The sequence below is a fragment of the Primulina huaijiensis genome, chromosome 15, assembly GCF_012295235.1.
Source record: "Primulina huaijiensis isolate GDHJ02 chromosome 15, ASM1229523v2, whole genome shotgun sequence".
Taxonomy (NCBI): Eukaryota; Viridiplantae; Streptophyta; class Magnoliopsida; order Lamiales; family Gesneriaceae; genus Primulina; species Primulina huaijiensis.
Genome location: NC_133320.1, coordinates 24,986,806 through 25,002,911, shown reverse-complemented (window position 1 = coordinate 25,002,911; position 16,106 = coordinate 24,986,806). Strand labels below are relative to the sequence as shown.

Below are 16,106 nucleotides of genomic sequence, written 5' to 3'. Positions count from 1 at the left end.
CTACGGCCGACTAAGTGTAATATCGATGCCTGAACAGATATACCCAAACCTTCTTTGTAAAAAGAAAGATGGATACAGCTCACGACTTTAATTCTTCTTTTTCATAACCTTTTTTTATTGTTGGATCACGAGATTTGTTTAACCCTTCATACTGAAAAAAAAAAAGAAAATGTTTTGGTAATAAATTTATTATTGACCAATAATTGATTTATCAGATTTTTGTAGTCATTATCATTTGCGTCTAAACATACATTTATTCATGGTTGTGTATCTGGATTGGAATAATGTAAATGTATGAATACTTTGATTTCTGGACAGATGATTCGTGAGACGATTCGATCTAATTCATATCTGCATCGAAAATAATAATCTTGACATAAGAAATAATAAATTCAATGGATTGGTTCGGGTCGAGGCGAAGATTCGCAGCACAAAATTAACTTCTAATATGTTCTCATGTGAGTTTTTGGTGTTTATGTTTTTCTCATATTTTTTTCTGTGTTATATAAACAAATCACAAACTCACTTTTTATCCCTTTCTAAAATAATAAATAAATGGTTCTAAGACCACTGCTCAAATATGATCGATTGCATGTGATAGTTAGTTATTTGAATTTTTTTATCAAATATATTTTTTATTTTAATTTTTTATCATTAGTTACTCAAAGTTAAATTTAAATAAATCCTCGTTTTATATACATAAAAATAAAAAAAAATTATTTAAATGCTTTCCTTTTAAAACTTCCCCCCTACATGTGGGCCAGCTGTTCTGTGCCACAAGGACAGGGAAAACACGTGCGGAAAACGAATCAGGACCCGACTCAGGCACGCGCAACGCAAGGATGTAGTTGTGAGACTCCACCTAAATTCCCCCACTGTCCGTGGCTCGATATTTGGTTGGATAATTATATACTAAATAATGTCGTGTGCACAAATTTTTTTCTTACACTAATTTTTTTATGTTAAGAACTACTTTAGTTGTAAATATAGATATCACATTTACATTAACAACTTTGAAATACGCTTTTATAACTGATTTGAATAAATTTTTGTTATGTTCGAGATATATGACAAATATAATATTTTTTGGATTTTTAAAATTAGTGACCATGTGATTATTTTGTGATTTGTCGATGATTATTATAAACTGTTTTTATCTACTATGATGTCCGAAAAAATTGGGTAAAGACAATACATATTTTTTGGACGAAAAGAATAATTAGAGAATGAAATGTAACATTTCAATATCATATTTTCTCACCAAAATGATGTATTTATAGGTGTTTTCTTTGCAAGAAATTCTAAGAAATTGGCCTTAAAATTAAAGGTTAAACCATATCGTGATAAGATAAGACTCATGCCTTGACAAAATTAAATAAGGCTCTGACACGATGTGTCTCACAATCTAACACAACAAGATTCGTGCTTAATATGATCACATGACATAATTATTGACTCATCCGAAACTATAACTAGATTTAATAATTTTAAATTTATCTATCAGCGAATTTATGTATCTAATTCGATACGATTATTTTATTCTAAATGATATTTACTTCATAATTTCCAGTTTTCCACAATCAAATAAATATAAAAAAAATTACGTTAATCACATTTATCATGACATTGATACAAAATTAATTCGGTTGGAAATTGGAGCAAACATAACACTCGAAGGTATTGACAGTCTATATACCTGCAGGGGTATAATCGTCTTTAAAATAGAAACCTCGTTACATGAATTCATGCCATCAAATATTGATCGAATGCGATGTCACCGTAATACATTCTGCCTTCTCCTCTATATCTTGTTCTCCTCAATAACACGCACAAATTATTAAGGAGAAGGTGGATAATTCTTAATTTGTAACAGGGAGGTAATTCTCATTTTACTCCGCATAAAGTTGGAATTCCCGATTCTCCATTTCGAATTTGGTTAGGGAATTCCAATATTCTTGGATTTTTGGATATTGTGATTGGATGGTTCAGCTGATGGGATCGCCGCATGTCGAGGGGGTTGAAGATTTTTCGGAGGAGTATGGGCCTCTTGCCAAACGATCTCGCTCATCCGCTTCTCAAACTAACCAGGTTTTTAAACTATAGCTGATTGCTAGAGTTTTAATGATCATATTTTATTGCCGATTCCGGGTTTAGGGTTTATGTTTTTTGCTTTGATTTGTTTTTTTGTCTCCGTGATTAGTCGGGATCCTATCGCGTGTAGTTTCCTGATGTATTTAATTTTCCATTTTTTGGTTTATTGTTATCGTGTTTTATAATAATAATCGTTGAATAGCATGGGGAAAACGAATTTCTCAACAGTAGTTATCTTTGATTTGTATATTTATAAAGCTTGGTGAATTTCGATGTAAAGAAGTAATGAGATGAACTATCGTTACACATATATCTTTGTTTATTGATGCACTGATTATTGTTGCAGTTGTTTGTTGTTTACTTTATAGTGCGCTTGTAGGTGTTTTACTTTATCCGAGTTTCCCTGGCATGTTTTCCCACTCGTTCTACAGCTTTTGATTCCTCTTGCAATGATTTGTTTTTTAATTAACAGTGGAGCTCAAGAAATCACCAGCTTCCTGTTTCGCCATCGGAATACAACCCTCTTGACGAACCGAGTCCTTTAGGTTTGAGGCTTAGAAAGAGTCCATCTTTGATAGACTTGATCCAAATGAGACTCTCACAAGGGACCACTGCTCCTACTATGTTGCAGCCTGGTGGAAATGCACACTCCCTTACCAAAACCGATGTGAAGGGAACTGTTGCTTCGTGCGTGAATGACAAGCTGAAGGCTTCAAATTTTCCAGCTTTGTTATTGAGAATTGGCACGTGGGAGGTAATATTCTGAACTTTTGCCTACAATGTTCTTACCAAAATTTCTTTTTGTTTGAGAAAGAACTCTGTCTGTTTTGCTTTAAATTTGAAGAGTAATTTGATATCACTATCGTGGCAGTCAAGTTGGTGACAATTGGGTGCCATAATACCCGTTCTTTCACCAGCTCTCCACATGTAAGAATCTGGAGTATTATGATGTTATGTATAAATAGAGCTTAGGCATTCAAGTTGAAGCAATGTTTAATGAAACTGTTTTGGATTAAAAGAAGAGAATTTATATTCCAGTTACCCTAATTCTAGCCAAATCTTTTCAGTTGTATTTATTCCAGACAGAAGTTTGTTTCTTGGAATGACTTGATGAAAGAAATACTTTTTGAAGGTCTAGTTATTTGCACTGTTTCTGGTCATACAGAACTAAGCTACGAAACCAAGATATAACTGGTCAATTCACGTTCTTGCTCTAACAAATAAGTTTTTCCAGAAAATTTTATTTTATTTGTAGTGTTCTTCGGCATCTTCTAAAGAGTAAATTCTTTAATTTTTTTGCTGACCAATCATCTTTTGGCAGTATGAGTCAAGATATGAAGGTGATCTGGTTGCTAAGTGTTATTTTGCAAAGCATAAACTTGTTTGGGAAGTTCTTGAAGGCGGTCTCAAGAGTAAGATAGAGATACAGTGGTCTGATATCACGGCTCTGAAAGCTGAATGTCCTGATAATGGTCCCAACTCTTTGACAATTATGGTAATTAGTTTCTCTCACTTTATGCTCTCAATATTTTTTCTGAACCACCCAAAGACAGATTTCTTATTCATTTTTTAAGTAAAAATAGGTGATTCCATTTGTTGCTTTATTACTCAGCATATTATTTTCGTGTGTGTGATCCAGTTGGCTCGACAGCCCACCTTTTACCGGGAAACCAATCCACAACCCAGAAAACACACACTCTGGCAGGCAAGTGCCGACTTTACGGATGGGCAGGCTGAAAAATATAGGTAAGACTTTCAAAATTAGTTTGTGTGTTCCATTATTTGTCATTTTATTGATTGAATGTCGTCGAAAATTTTGGATTGCTGCTATTATTGAGCAGTCACTCAAAATCTCGATCATGAAAATCGATTGTATGTAATTTCAAGGGGACATTTTCTTCTTTCAAGTTTGAAGGAACAAGCTCGGAGTATTTTGTATTTATGCATGCAAATTGATCTTATGAACAAACTATAAGCTATTAATATGAATGTTCTGTTTTTTTTTTTTGGGGTGGGGGTTGGGGTGGTATGCCTTTGCATTGATACACATTTCTGGAGAATATTGAGGCTTTTGTCATGCAAACTTCAATTTCCTCTGCTCCTTGCACTTTGAACAATCGGTAGAGAAAATCATTACCATCACTTATTGTTGGTGTTAACAATCTGTTATACTCAATCAACTACCAAAATCTAACCATTTCCCTAAAACATTTCTGGACAGTACTAAATTTTGTTTCATTGCCGCTTGTGGCTTCCAATTTCTAGATACGTCTAAATTTTGTGTGACAATCTGTTATACCCAATCAACTGCCAAAATCTAACCACTTTCCCTGAAACATTTCTAGACAGTACTAAATTTTGTTTCAGTACCGCTCATGGCTTCCAATTTTTTCTACATACTTCTAAATTTTGTGTCAGGATTGATTTCATTTTGTGCTACATGAATGAACCTGTCCCCTTCTTTCCTTGACAAATTTGATATATGTATAAGTCACCTTACTATGGTGGGAATAAATATTTTATTGACCGACGCAAATCGGAAAGTTTTTACTTTTTACCATGATTTTGTAGACTTGGAACTATAATAAACGTGGCCAATGTTTTTTACTGTTTGAATAGGCAGCATTATCTACAGTGCTCTCCAGGTGTGTTAAACAAGCATTATGAAAAGCTTATCCAATGTGACGCACGTCTTTGTATTTTGAGCCAACAGCCTGAGATAGTCATGGACTCACCATATTTTGATTCACAAGTTTCTGGTCTCGAAAACTCAGAAGAATGTAAAAGTGAAGTATGTAATGACACGCCAACTGTTGTTGAAGGATCTCCCTCTGTGTTCCAGGATGTGGCACCAGCAGCTGCTGCACCATTAGCTTCCTTCAATTTTGGACAGAATCCTTTGGTCGCTCAGCATGTGTCTAAAGAAGCTCCATCACCTATCTCAGGTTTGTTCATATTCTAATCATGCGTTTTGACGGGCTTGAATCTTATGCTTAATTCCTGGGCCTAAAACCTTAGGGACACCTTTGTTTCTTGGTTATGGCTTCAATAAGTGAAAAAAGAATAAAATGATCCATGTATACTGTTTATGTGTGTGTCCGTGGTATCCACAATCTGGAGATGAGACTCTTTTTCGATCAAATGATCTTTACTATGTTGCCCACACCTACTACATTTTGTGGTCAAAATTGTGAATTTGTTTTGCTCTCGAACACTTATCTTAACCATAATCTTTCATGTGAATGGTTCTCCATGAATGTTTACCTTTTTTTGAAATGGGACATTGCTTTGCTTGAGCTATTATTACCTATTGTACCATATTTATGTAACTATTTCATTACCTCCTTTTCCAAAATACGTGCAAACTGTCATTATTCTCTTGACTACATGATTTGTTTTTATTTGAATTCATTATTTTTTCCTATTTATCATCATCTTAATACTGCCAGTGATGGATCCACAAGTAAATGAAGGGGACATCAAATTTGGCGAGACCGTTTCTGTTGTACCCAAAATTTGGGAACCGCCAAGGGTGCAGGGACTTCCCCACTCTCTGTCCATGAGTGATCTTGTGAATCACATTGGAAATTGTATTTCAGAGCAAGTGATCTGTGGAAATTTACCTTCAAATAAGGCATCAGAATGCCAGGACATGCTGGAAAACATTTCCCAAATGTTACTGAGCGACACTCAACATGCTATGGGCTTGGATGAAAAATCGCTTATGAAAAAGGTGAACTCTCTCTGCTGCCTATTGCAGGATCCTGTCACAGCTTCCAATGCACAAGTTCAAGAGAGCCGTCATGAAGATATTGATCATGGGAAAGACATCTCCTCTGAGCTTATGAATAATTCTGTACACGAGGATGCTAAATGTAAGCTTGCTTTTGAAGGGAACGGTGTTGATATTAATCAAGGGCCTTCCATTTCAAGAAAAGACTCGTTAAATGACTTCCTTCTCCATCTTCCGCATATTGCTTCTCTTCCCAAGTTCTTAGTTGGTATTTCAGAAGATGATGAATATCAAGCTACTTGATGGTCGTTCTTTCGCTATCAGTTGTCTGATTCAAAACTAGACGGTTTTGGTTTTCCCTTCTGAGTAGAAATTCGTGATTTGGTACTAGTTTTTTAGTGATATTCTGCAGTTGTGGGATTTGGAAATTAAGTTTGATGAAGAATCCTGCAATATTGAGAGCACTAGAATATCGTGTCTTCAAAAATTTGTATGTTTATCCGCAGATTTCAGAGGATCTGGTTGTACTTGTGCTGTAAATGGACCATATTTACCGATTCCCTTTGCTGGCTGGTATATACATTCCATATAATGGTTGACTCCAAAAAATAATTTGAAGAATGATGAGACAATGTCCAAAAAAAAAGGAAGTTTGAGATTTAAAATGAAATAGGAATTCTAAGATGGTGATTATAGATTGATGATGATTGTCCAAAACTTCGAACACTTTTTGATCTGTGCATATATATAATTTTTTCCCTCTAAATTAATTTTCATGATGAATTAATAATAAAATGTTTAGATAAAAATAAAATAATATTTAGTAAATTTCAAAAATAAAAAAAAGTAGACAAAATATTGTGTTTATAAATAAATTATAAATAAATTAATACTCTAAATCCCTTAATATTGTTAATATATTGTATGTATAGATGATGATATAATTGTGATTTTCATTTGTACTTCACCAATATGACTCTTTACTTTACTTTAATTTGATGGCAAGTATACATAAAATGATATTTTATTCAATTATTTTAATAATCACCATATATATTCTCTTTTCTACTCCCTTCTAAGTTCTAAGGGACTGAAATCAGTTGTTTAAGTTGGAAGAAATTGTGGTCGAAATTGCGTCCGAGGTTGGTGCTGTTCGATGTTTCCTTCAATGGTGTTTATTTGGATCCGTGACATGTTCGATAAAATGGTTGAACGACCAGAGTATGCAACTTTTATTTTTGGGTTTTATCATGTGTGTCTACACGTGTTAGGTGCATACATGGAAATCGGGCATTGCTTGTTAGATAGAAACGCAGATGCTGTAGAGTTTTGTCGCCACGGGTCGTTGTACAACGTGCTTGCGGCCTCCACCTATGTTCGTCAAGAGGGTGGTCGGCCTAGTCGATCAGTTTCCGTAACACTTTTTGATGTTGATGCCGATGCCGGGAAGCTTCAGCTGATACAGGGATTCATCTGAAAAGAAATGTGTGGCAAATGCATCAGTTCTCCATGTATCTGTGCGTTGACTGGAATTCCTCTGCAACATCCATAGTAGTTGGCCTTTGCAATGGGTCGGTCTTTATAATCTCCCTCTAGGATTCTGAACTTTAACATCTTACAAAAATGGAAAGCTCATGAATTTGAACTGTGGGCCGCTTCTTTTGATATCCACCAACCAATGTTGGTGTACAGAGGTTGGGATGACTGCACGTTTAGCTGTTGGGATTTAAGAAATGACCCTTCAAAAATAGTTTTCCAGAACACCGAAGTTCACAAAATGGATATTTGTTGTATCGCCAAAAGCTCTACTGACTCTAATATTCTTCTTACCGGTAGTTATGATGAACAACTTAGGATATGGGATGTTAGATCAACATCAAAAGCGATAAGCGATTCTTCGATAGGCCTAGGTGGAGGAGTCTGGAGAATCAAGCACCATCCTTCTATATCCGACCTGGTTTTGGCGGCCTGCATGCGCAATGGATTTGCGATTTTGAAAATCAAAGACGCTCAAGCCCAAGTGGTTGAAACTTATGAGAAGCATGGTTCTCTTGCTTATGGAGCAGACTGGCAAAGCGGGGATTTATTTGTTGATAGGAAAAGTAAGGGTTCAGCAGTTGCAACTTGCTTGTTCTATGATCGGCTCGTTCGTGTATGGAGACCAGAAGGTGATATGTTTGTATGATTTACACTTCCTATATCTATTCATTGTGTGTACACTAATGACATTTAACTCCTACATGCCCTGTTAGTGCAATTCTATCAGTACCATTTTCGAGCAATTGTTTTAGTTGAAAAGGATTTTCTCGCACTTAGCTTAATAGATGAGTATTGTCCTCCTTCGTTTCTTCTCATGGGATCAAGACCACCGATTTAAAACTGGGTTGGACTAGACTTAGTAGTGTTTGCAATCACTGAATTCATATTCACCGCTAAAGAGGATCGATAAGTTGTCACGAGCAATCAATCAAAGCTCTTTCTTTCCTTATTATAATATATAACTTTAATTCATCTCGGGCCATGAATCCCCCTTTCCAGAGAGCGTACCACAAGGACTGAAGCTTTGTAATTCTGGACTCTCTTGATCAATTAAACCTTAACTAAGTAAAATGAAAAAATGTGAGGAAAAAACATAAGAATTGTTGTGCACATAAGCTTAGACATGACAAAATGGGTACCAGCAACAAGAGGAGAGGACTTTGAGGTTGGGCTTCAGAAAGACTCGCCAATGTAGGAGTCTGGAAAAAGGCTATGGAACTAGGGGTCAGCTTTAGGTTAGAGTGTTGGACCATCTTTGAAGAGATTTCATGTCAAGCTGCTACCTGATATGAGATTACCTGCTTGCTCTAGTTGAAGGAATTTGAGTTCTGAGTCTACATATAATTTTCAAATATTTAATTAACTAAAAACTTGGAAGCAATTAAAATAAACTATTACAAACATTATCTCAGTGTATGCGAAAAACATTTCACAATATACATATAGAAAAATATCTTTGGTTTAACTTTCAATTAAAATGACATTTTATTCTTGATATTATGGACAAAATATTGAAGGGCACGTACATATCCGATAATGATCAATTTCTTAAATTTAATAAGGAGTTGAAATTTAAACTTGGATTTGATCCGAAGAAATATTAGATAAATTTATTTTAAATAACGACATGTGAATGTATTTAAAATTTATCAAAATTAAAATTGGTTAAAAACAAAAAAAAAAAAAAATTCTTCACAAAACACACAAAAATTAGTTTATCTAAGTCATCTCCTTTCATTAATAGTAATAGTAATATCTATGTACAAACATTTTACTAAAAATACACCCTCTTATAGGTCAAATGGGAACTCCATTGACATTATTTGGGACTCAGGCAGGCTACAAGATATGCTAAAAGCCTAAAGCACAAACGTGCAATTATAATTCATAAGAAAACTGGGAATAAAGGTTTAGATATTGGATTCAAAGTTAACTGATAAATTTTTTGCCATTTTATTAATAACCACAATTATCCTATAAAACATTTCACAATAAAAAGTACGTATTTTTATTTCAAAAAATATAACGTGCATTATAATGATGTCTGAAGGATTCGGACATTAATATAAATGGCAACTCTATTCTGGCCCAAAATTTTCCTAACTGGAGATGAAATTAGCACTGGAGACCCCCAAAAGATGAAATTATCTGAAGTCCGAAACTATTTATAATTGAAGTTGAGGCCCCCAAATTTTAGCCCGATCATTCTTCACCCCCATAAATAAGGGTTTTTCTCTCTTTATCGGCTCGCCTTACATATAAGTACACTCCTTCCCCACGTTCGCAATTCGTCTCCTCCTCTTGTAGAGAGAGGAAACATAAATTTCTCTCCTTTTCTCTCCAATTTTTTCCTTATCTCCGATTTGTTCTATCTTCTAGATAACTAGGAAGATTTGCGATTTTCAGTTTGTGGTTGATTGGACGGCGAAGATTTCCGATTTCCGAGTTATGCAGGCTGATCAGACTGTTTTGAGCTTGAGACCAGGTGGTGGCACACGCGGCAGGGCATTTGTCTCGCGCTTCGATTCATCGACGGCACCGAGTTCTGATCTCCTACCGCTGCGTCCGCATGGTGGTACCGCTGCATCTTCACTCTCTTCTTACAAGGTTGGATTTTGTTACGATTCTTTTTCAGATCTTGGGTTTTCTACTTGTCATGGATGTTTCTTTTTGAAAATATTATTGATTTGTCCTCGTGTCTGGATTGTTTGGATTGGGTGTGTATTGATTTGTTTATCATGTTTTGTATTCCTTGTGCTATGTATATGCAGAGCAATTTTGAAGTCCAATATGAGTTATTTGTCATTCTTATGTGAAATTCATGAAAGCGGGTTATTGAAGGTGAATAAATCGATTCACTTGGTATTATGTCTTTATATGTATGTCATTTTTGGCTCTGTGTTGTGTATTTTGCAAAAAAAAAAAAATGTGCATTGATGCATGTGATTTCAGACACGTATATATATATATAGAATCTAAGTGTAACTAAAAACTAAAAATGTCATGAAGTTGTTGATCTATTTTGTTCTCGAATATATGCCAATTCTGATAGTTTGAGCTAACCTTTTCCAGAAGTTTTCTCGGGGAAAGAAATATGCTATATGTAATTGTCCAGTGTTTGTGTGTAGCCCTTCTCTTTTTTCGACTCATATATATTTGAGCAAAGATCCTAAAGCTGCCTTTTGACAAAATCAAGATCTGTACATTCATCTTGTTGCATCCAAGTATAAAGGCGGGGTTCTTAATTTGAGTCCGTTGATGTGGACGTCCTAATTCTTGGCAGCGCGCGTAAGGTGTGCAGTTGCTGTAAATATGGACGGAAAGCAAATTATGTAGGATTTAGGTGGACATCCAATTAGCATCATGATGTCTATCAAGAACCTGCATATAATTGGCATCATACCATGATAATATGAATACTGTATTTACAAGATATCCAGTCTTTTGTTTGGCTTTTTGTAATCTATGGTGATTATAATTTGTATAAAATCACCCTTTTAACTATATATGTGCATGATTATATGGGTCATTATCTCAGGTATTGGAAGAGTTTAAATTATCCCCAATAATCATAGTTCGGTTTTAGAATAATTTACAGTCCTTGTATTTCTGTAGTCTTTTGGTATTTGTGAAAATACTTTTTGAGCAAATCTCTGCCTAAATTCGAAGATTTCAACGATTCCAGTGAAATCTGATTTTAATTTAAATCATTAATCCATTTTTTAAGTTGTTTTTTGCTTGCTTTTGTGCAATCGACCACTAAGACTGGCGAGTCTCAGTTTGAAGGCCGTGAGCGTATCCGCTACACCAGAGACCAGCTGTTGCAGCTAAGGGAGGTAATCTGCTTTTCACTTCTAGTGATTTTTTGTCATATTATCTTGCGTATTTAGGTTTTTGTGCCTTGTTCTTTTACTGACAAAAAATCTATTAATTTTGTTATTTTATCTGTAAATATTTTGGTTTACTCACAATTTTTTTTATAGCTTTATAACTCTTTAGTGGGTTAGTTCATGTTTTTTGATTTATTTAGTGAAATATAAATGATTTCTTAGCTGAATCTACAGATACTTTGTTATATGGTAAGTTTACTCAGATAACATAATGAATTGGCAATTTATCCATTAATCAACGATTTTTAAGTTAGAAGTACTTAGAATGTCCGTATGCAATTAATTTATAGAGGTTATACTGTAATTATATTATATTTTTTGAGTTATCACCTATTTTACCGATTTGAAACCAGCTAGTTCGAATTGCCCGCCCTTGTCATGTGCGTTGCATTGAAGTCATCCGGCCTTTTGAATTCTCTCTTATACTTTCCTGGCTGTTGGCCGTCACTGCGTCAATTTGCCATGACTTGATTACCTTTTCGTAGGTGGTCGACATCCCTGCAGATATTTTAAGAGTCAAACAAGAGGTTGAAACCGAATTTTTTGGTATAGAGCCAAGCTGGGGTCATGGAGAAAACAATGTAAGTTCATGTCTTACCATAAACATGGTAGTTTATTTCTCACTTTAGTAAAGTTGACTCTATACGTCCTGTTACCCTATCGGTTGGACATTAATGTATCTAGAATGGTGTATAGTTTGTTTGAGTTGATTAAGGTTAGAGCTGATTTAGGCCATCAACTGTTCAATATTTTATGTAAGTTCATGTCTTACTGAAAACGTGATAATTTATTTCTCACTTTAGTTGACTCTATACATCCTGTTACCCTATCGGTTGGACATTAATGTATCTAGAACGGTGTACAGGTTGTTAGAGTTGATTAAGGTTAGAGTTGATTTAGGCCATCAACTGTTCAATATTTTGTCTTTGGGGTTTTGTCTTATTTTAATAACAATGTAACAGGAAGTACCTTCCTTTTGTAGCTTCAAAATATGGTTCAGAGTAACTATTCTAAGCCGGACACTCGTGACTGGCGTGATCGTTCTGCAAAATCTACTGTGCCTACAGAGGAGAGATCTCGGGAAGCAATAAGAGACAGAGAATTTGGACAGATTGACCCTAGGCTACAGGATATAAACCTATACAATAAGCAAGAGCAGCTGAGCATGCAGTTTGGAACATTACAAATTTCTTCCAACCAAGGGGTAATCCATTTTTTTTTTGTTTTGGTTTTGTCCTGCATGATATATCATTATGTCTGTTTTGAGAACCTATTTCAATTATGATAGGCTATTCTTTCACTGTTTCATGTGTGTTAAGGTTCAAGGTGCATGTGAGTGTAAAATCCAATCTACAACCTAAAATTCTGATTGCCCTAGCTATCTAGCCTTGTAAGAGTTTCGAAATTGTGCATATTTGGTGATTTGCCATTGTTTATAATAGCTTGTGGTTATTGACTCATCATCATGTTGTTTTTGCTACTAAAAATGATTGTGCTGTGTAACAGGTTGCACCTACTTTAGTTAAGGCTGAGGTACCTTGGTCTGTTCGAAGAGGGAATCTTTCTGAAAAGGACACTGTTTTGAAAACAGCGAAGGGGTACTACTGTTCACTTCCGCTAAATTTTGATTCAAACAAAGTGACTATATTTGAGTATTATATTAGTTTTTTTATTTTTTTTTTTATTTGGAGGCTTGTGCTGGTTTTAGTTCTTCACGTCCTTAATATTTACTGGTGTGTTTACTGTTGTGTGTGCATCACTCGACATTATTGTATTTAGGGTTTCAAATTTCTGCTACCGCCACTGGCATTATATTATGTTCACATGGTGAAAGTGGCAGAAATTTTGTGATTTATTGGTGACTGGATAGTTGCACTGGTGATATCTTTCTGCACCTGAGTTCCAATATAGAGTACTTCAAAACATGCTGCTTAATGTCATGAGTTTCTTGCAGCATACTGAACAAGTTGACGCCCGAGAAGTTCGATGTTCTGAAGGGCCAACTGATTGATTCTGGGATTACAACAGCTGATATTTTGAAGGTACACGACGTTGCAAATTTAATATAGAAGTAGGTTTTATAAAAATATTCTAGTTTTCTTGGTACAAGTGCTCTACTCCCTATCTCAAATTTTATTCATTTTCACACTTTTCAGCCTATATTCTTTTTTCTACTGCAGGGAGTTATCTCCTTGATATTTGACAAGGCTGTGCTGGAGCCCACATTTTGCCCTATGTATGCATTGTTGTGCTCGGATCTGAATGAAAAGCTTCCTCCATTTCCATCAGACGAGCCTGGTGGTAGAGAAATTACATTTAAGCGAGTTCTCTTAAATATCTGCCAGGAGGCATTCGAAGGTGCTGACAAATTAAGGGAAGAACTCCAGCAGATGACTTCTCCTGAACAGGAGCTAGAGCGAAGAGATAAAGAAAGGTTAATCAAACTTCGAACCCTTGGAAACATCCGTCTAATTGGTGAACTTTTAAAGCAGAAGATGATCCCTGAGAAGATTGTTCATCATATTGTTCTGGTTCTCTCTCTCTCTCTGTGTGTGTGTGTGTGTGTGTGTGAACACCCCCCCTCTTCCCTCTTTCTGTGTCTATGCATCACTTCATATCTTTATATATGTTTCCATGATTTTCTATTAATTTTTACCCATTTACCTATGTTATTGTATATCATCTCTTTTACCTCTATATTTCTTTTGTGCTTCAATTTATTTGTATTTTATCAGCAACTACTTGGTCTGATAGCTTTGGGCTTTTTCACAGGAACTCTTGGGATCTGATACCAAGAGTTGTCCAGAAGAGGAGAATGTTGAAGCCATATGTCAGTTCTTTAACACCATTGGTAATCAGCTTGATGAAAATCCTAAATCTAAGCGTATCAATGACATGTATTTCAATCGCTTGAAGGAACTGTCAACAAATCCTCGGTTGGCTACAAGAATGAGGTTTATGGTTCGTAATGTGCTAGATCTGCGGGCTAATAATTGGGTTCCAAGGCGGGAAGAGGTAACCCATTATCTTATTTTTACTACCGTTCTCCATGTTTTATCCTTCGAAATATTGTTATCTGGTTTTCTGTTCTGACTTATTAGGTGAAAGTCAAAACCATCACGGAGATCCATACAGAAGCTGAGAAGAATTTGGGGCTACGTCCAGGTGCTACTGCTAGCATTAGAAATAGTCGGGTAATTGCTTCTGTCCCTCAAGGGAATATCAGTCCCAGTGGCTTCCCCATGAACCTGCCTGGTTCAGGTGGTATGATGCCTGGCATGCCTGGAACAAGGAAAATGCCTGGAATGCCTGGCATGGATAATGACAATTGGGAAGTTTCGAGATCTCGATCTATGCCAAGAGGTGATGGTTCGAACATTCAGAATGCTGGTCGTGTTCAACCGCCACTAATAGGTAAATCGCCTTCGGTTAACCAGCGGTTTCTACCTCAAGGTGGTGGTGGTTTAATGAGTGGCAGAGCAAGTGCCCTCTTGCAAGGTAGCGGTAGTGCACTTCCTCGGGCAGCCAACTATAGTGGATATTCCACAGAATCAGCTTCTCAAGTGCCTACCTCATATGGTCAGGCTCAGGTTCCAAAGGCAACTACTGTTCCAGTTACTGACAAGCCATTGGCCCCGGTTGCAAGGTTGAATCCAGGTGAGCTTAAGAGGAAAATAACCTCGATTCTAGAGGAATATTTTAGCATCAAACTTTTGGATGAAGCCTTGCAATGTGTGGAGGAATTGCAGTCACCTTCATATCATTCTGAGGTAGTCAGAGAGGCCATCTCCCAAGGTTTGGAGAAAAGCCCACCTTGTGTTGAACTTGTCTCAAAACTTTTGGAACACTTGCTGGCAAAGAAGGTTATCAACGAGATCGATATTGCTACTGGATGTCTTGCATATGCGGTTCTACTGGATGACCTCGCAATTGATTTACCCAAAGCCCCGGCTAATTTTGGTGAAATTATTGGGAAACTAATTATAGCCGGCGGATTGGACTTCAAATCGCTGAAAGAGATTCTCACAAAGGTTGGTGATAATTTTTTCCAAAAAGCCATATTTATGGCTACAATAAAGGCTGTTAGCTCCGATCGGATTGGTACGAAGATAATGGATTCACAGGCACCTGTTATTGCTGCGTGTGAGAGCCTATTTTAGTGCTCACTCATCCTGCAGGAGTTATCTGTAACCTCGTAAAATGAATGTGCTCATTTTTCTCTTCCATTGCTGCGGTTTTTGGTCTGTGAATTATGCCATGCTATGCGTGTCAACAATGTCATTTCTTGACAAGTTGGTGTGGAGCCATGGAGAATGAGGTGATGGGTGTTGGGTGATGGGCTCTGTACTTTTTATTCAGGCCATAGTTGTGTGTTCATTAGTGGGGAAAACTTGGAATATGATAGATTTTGGTTCTCTCGAGTTGTTTTGTTTTGTTTTTCATTAGTTGTTTATTTAATTAGTTTTTTGACTTGTTAAATGACGGTAAATCGGGATAATAATTCGACTTTGCACCATTTTATATGAGAGAGATACGTTTGTTCCATTTTCTTGTAAGGACTATTTAATTGCTGGGAGTTATCTGTCTTTTATACACGCGGTCTATATTTTATGTCAAGTATCAATTGTTTTTTTTATCATTTAAAATGAACACATGAAAACATCGTACTACAGGAATTATGGTAAATTTGTCGTCTACTCTTTCCTATGTTTTACAACTCATGTCTACCGGGTTTTCCATTTCTATGTTCTATTTTGAGTTTCTAGCATATTTCTCCATCTTTATTTATACATTTAAATTAAATTTATTAAAAAAAGATGTGACAAATAATTTTTATTTCAATCGCTTGTTCA

The 16,106-nt window shown here is 35.9% G+C and overlaps 2 protein-coding genes, 1 non-coding gene and 1 pseudogene across 3 annotated transcripts; all 4 read left to right on the top strand.

Moving 5' to 3' along the window:
• Positions 1-1,764: 1,764 nt before the first annotated feature.
• On the top strand, positions 1,765-6,381 carry LOC140959792 (uncharacterized). The gene is made up of 6 exons (XM_073417806.1): positions 1,765-2,088; positions 2,564-2,845; positions 3,413-3,586; positions 3,731-3,837; positions 4,711-5,036; positions 5,541-6,381. Exons 1-6 carry the CDS (start codon positions 1,981-1,983, stop codon positions 6,125-6,127), a joined length of 1,584 nt encoding a protein of 527 aa, XP_073273907.1. The 5' UTR covers positions 1,765-1,980; the 3' UTR covers positions 6,128-6,381.
• Positions 6,382-6,776: 395 nt separating this feature from the next.
• LOC140960182 (uncharacterized) lies at positions 6,777-8,553 on the top strand (annotated as a pseudogene).
• A 1,063-nt stretch (positions 8,554-9,616) lies between these two features.
• Positions 9,617-15,798, top strand: LOC140958449 (eukaryotic translation initiation factor-like). The gene is made up of 9 exons (XM_073415890.1): positions 9,617-9,970; positions 11,128-11,199; positions 11,739-11,834; positions 12,236-12,457; positions 12,760-12,851; positions 13,208-13,295; positions 13,434-13,784; positions 14,026-14,268; positions 14,355-15,798. The coding sequence occupies exons 1-9, from the start codon at positions 9,812-9,814 to the stop codon at positions 15,411-15,413; spliced, it is 2,382 nt and encodes a 793-aa protein (XP_073271991.1). The 5' UTR covers positions 9,617-9,811; the 3' UTR covers positions 15,414-15,798.
• LOC140960595 (small nucleolar RNA snoR103) lies at positions 10,650-10,756 on the top strand. Its single transcript, XR_012172199.1, has one exon. It is a non-coding gene; the product is annotated as a small nucleolar RNA snoR103 (small nucleolar RNA).
• Positions 15,799-16,106: the final 308 nt, after the last annotated feature.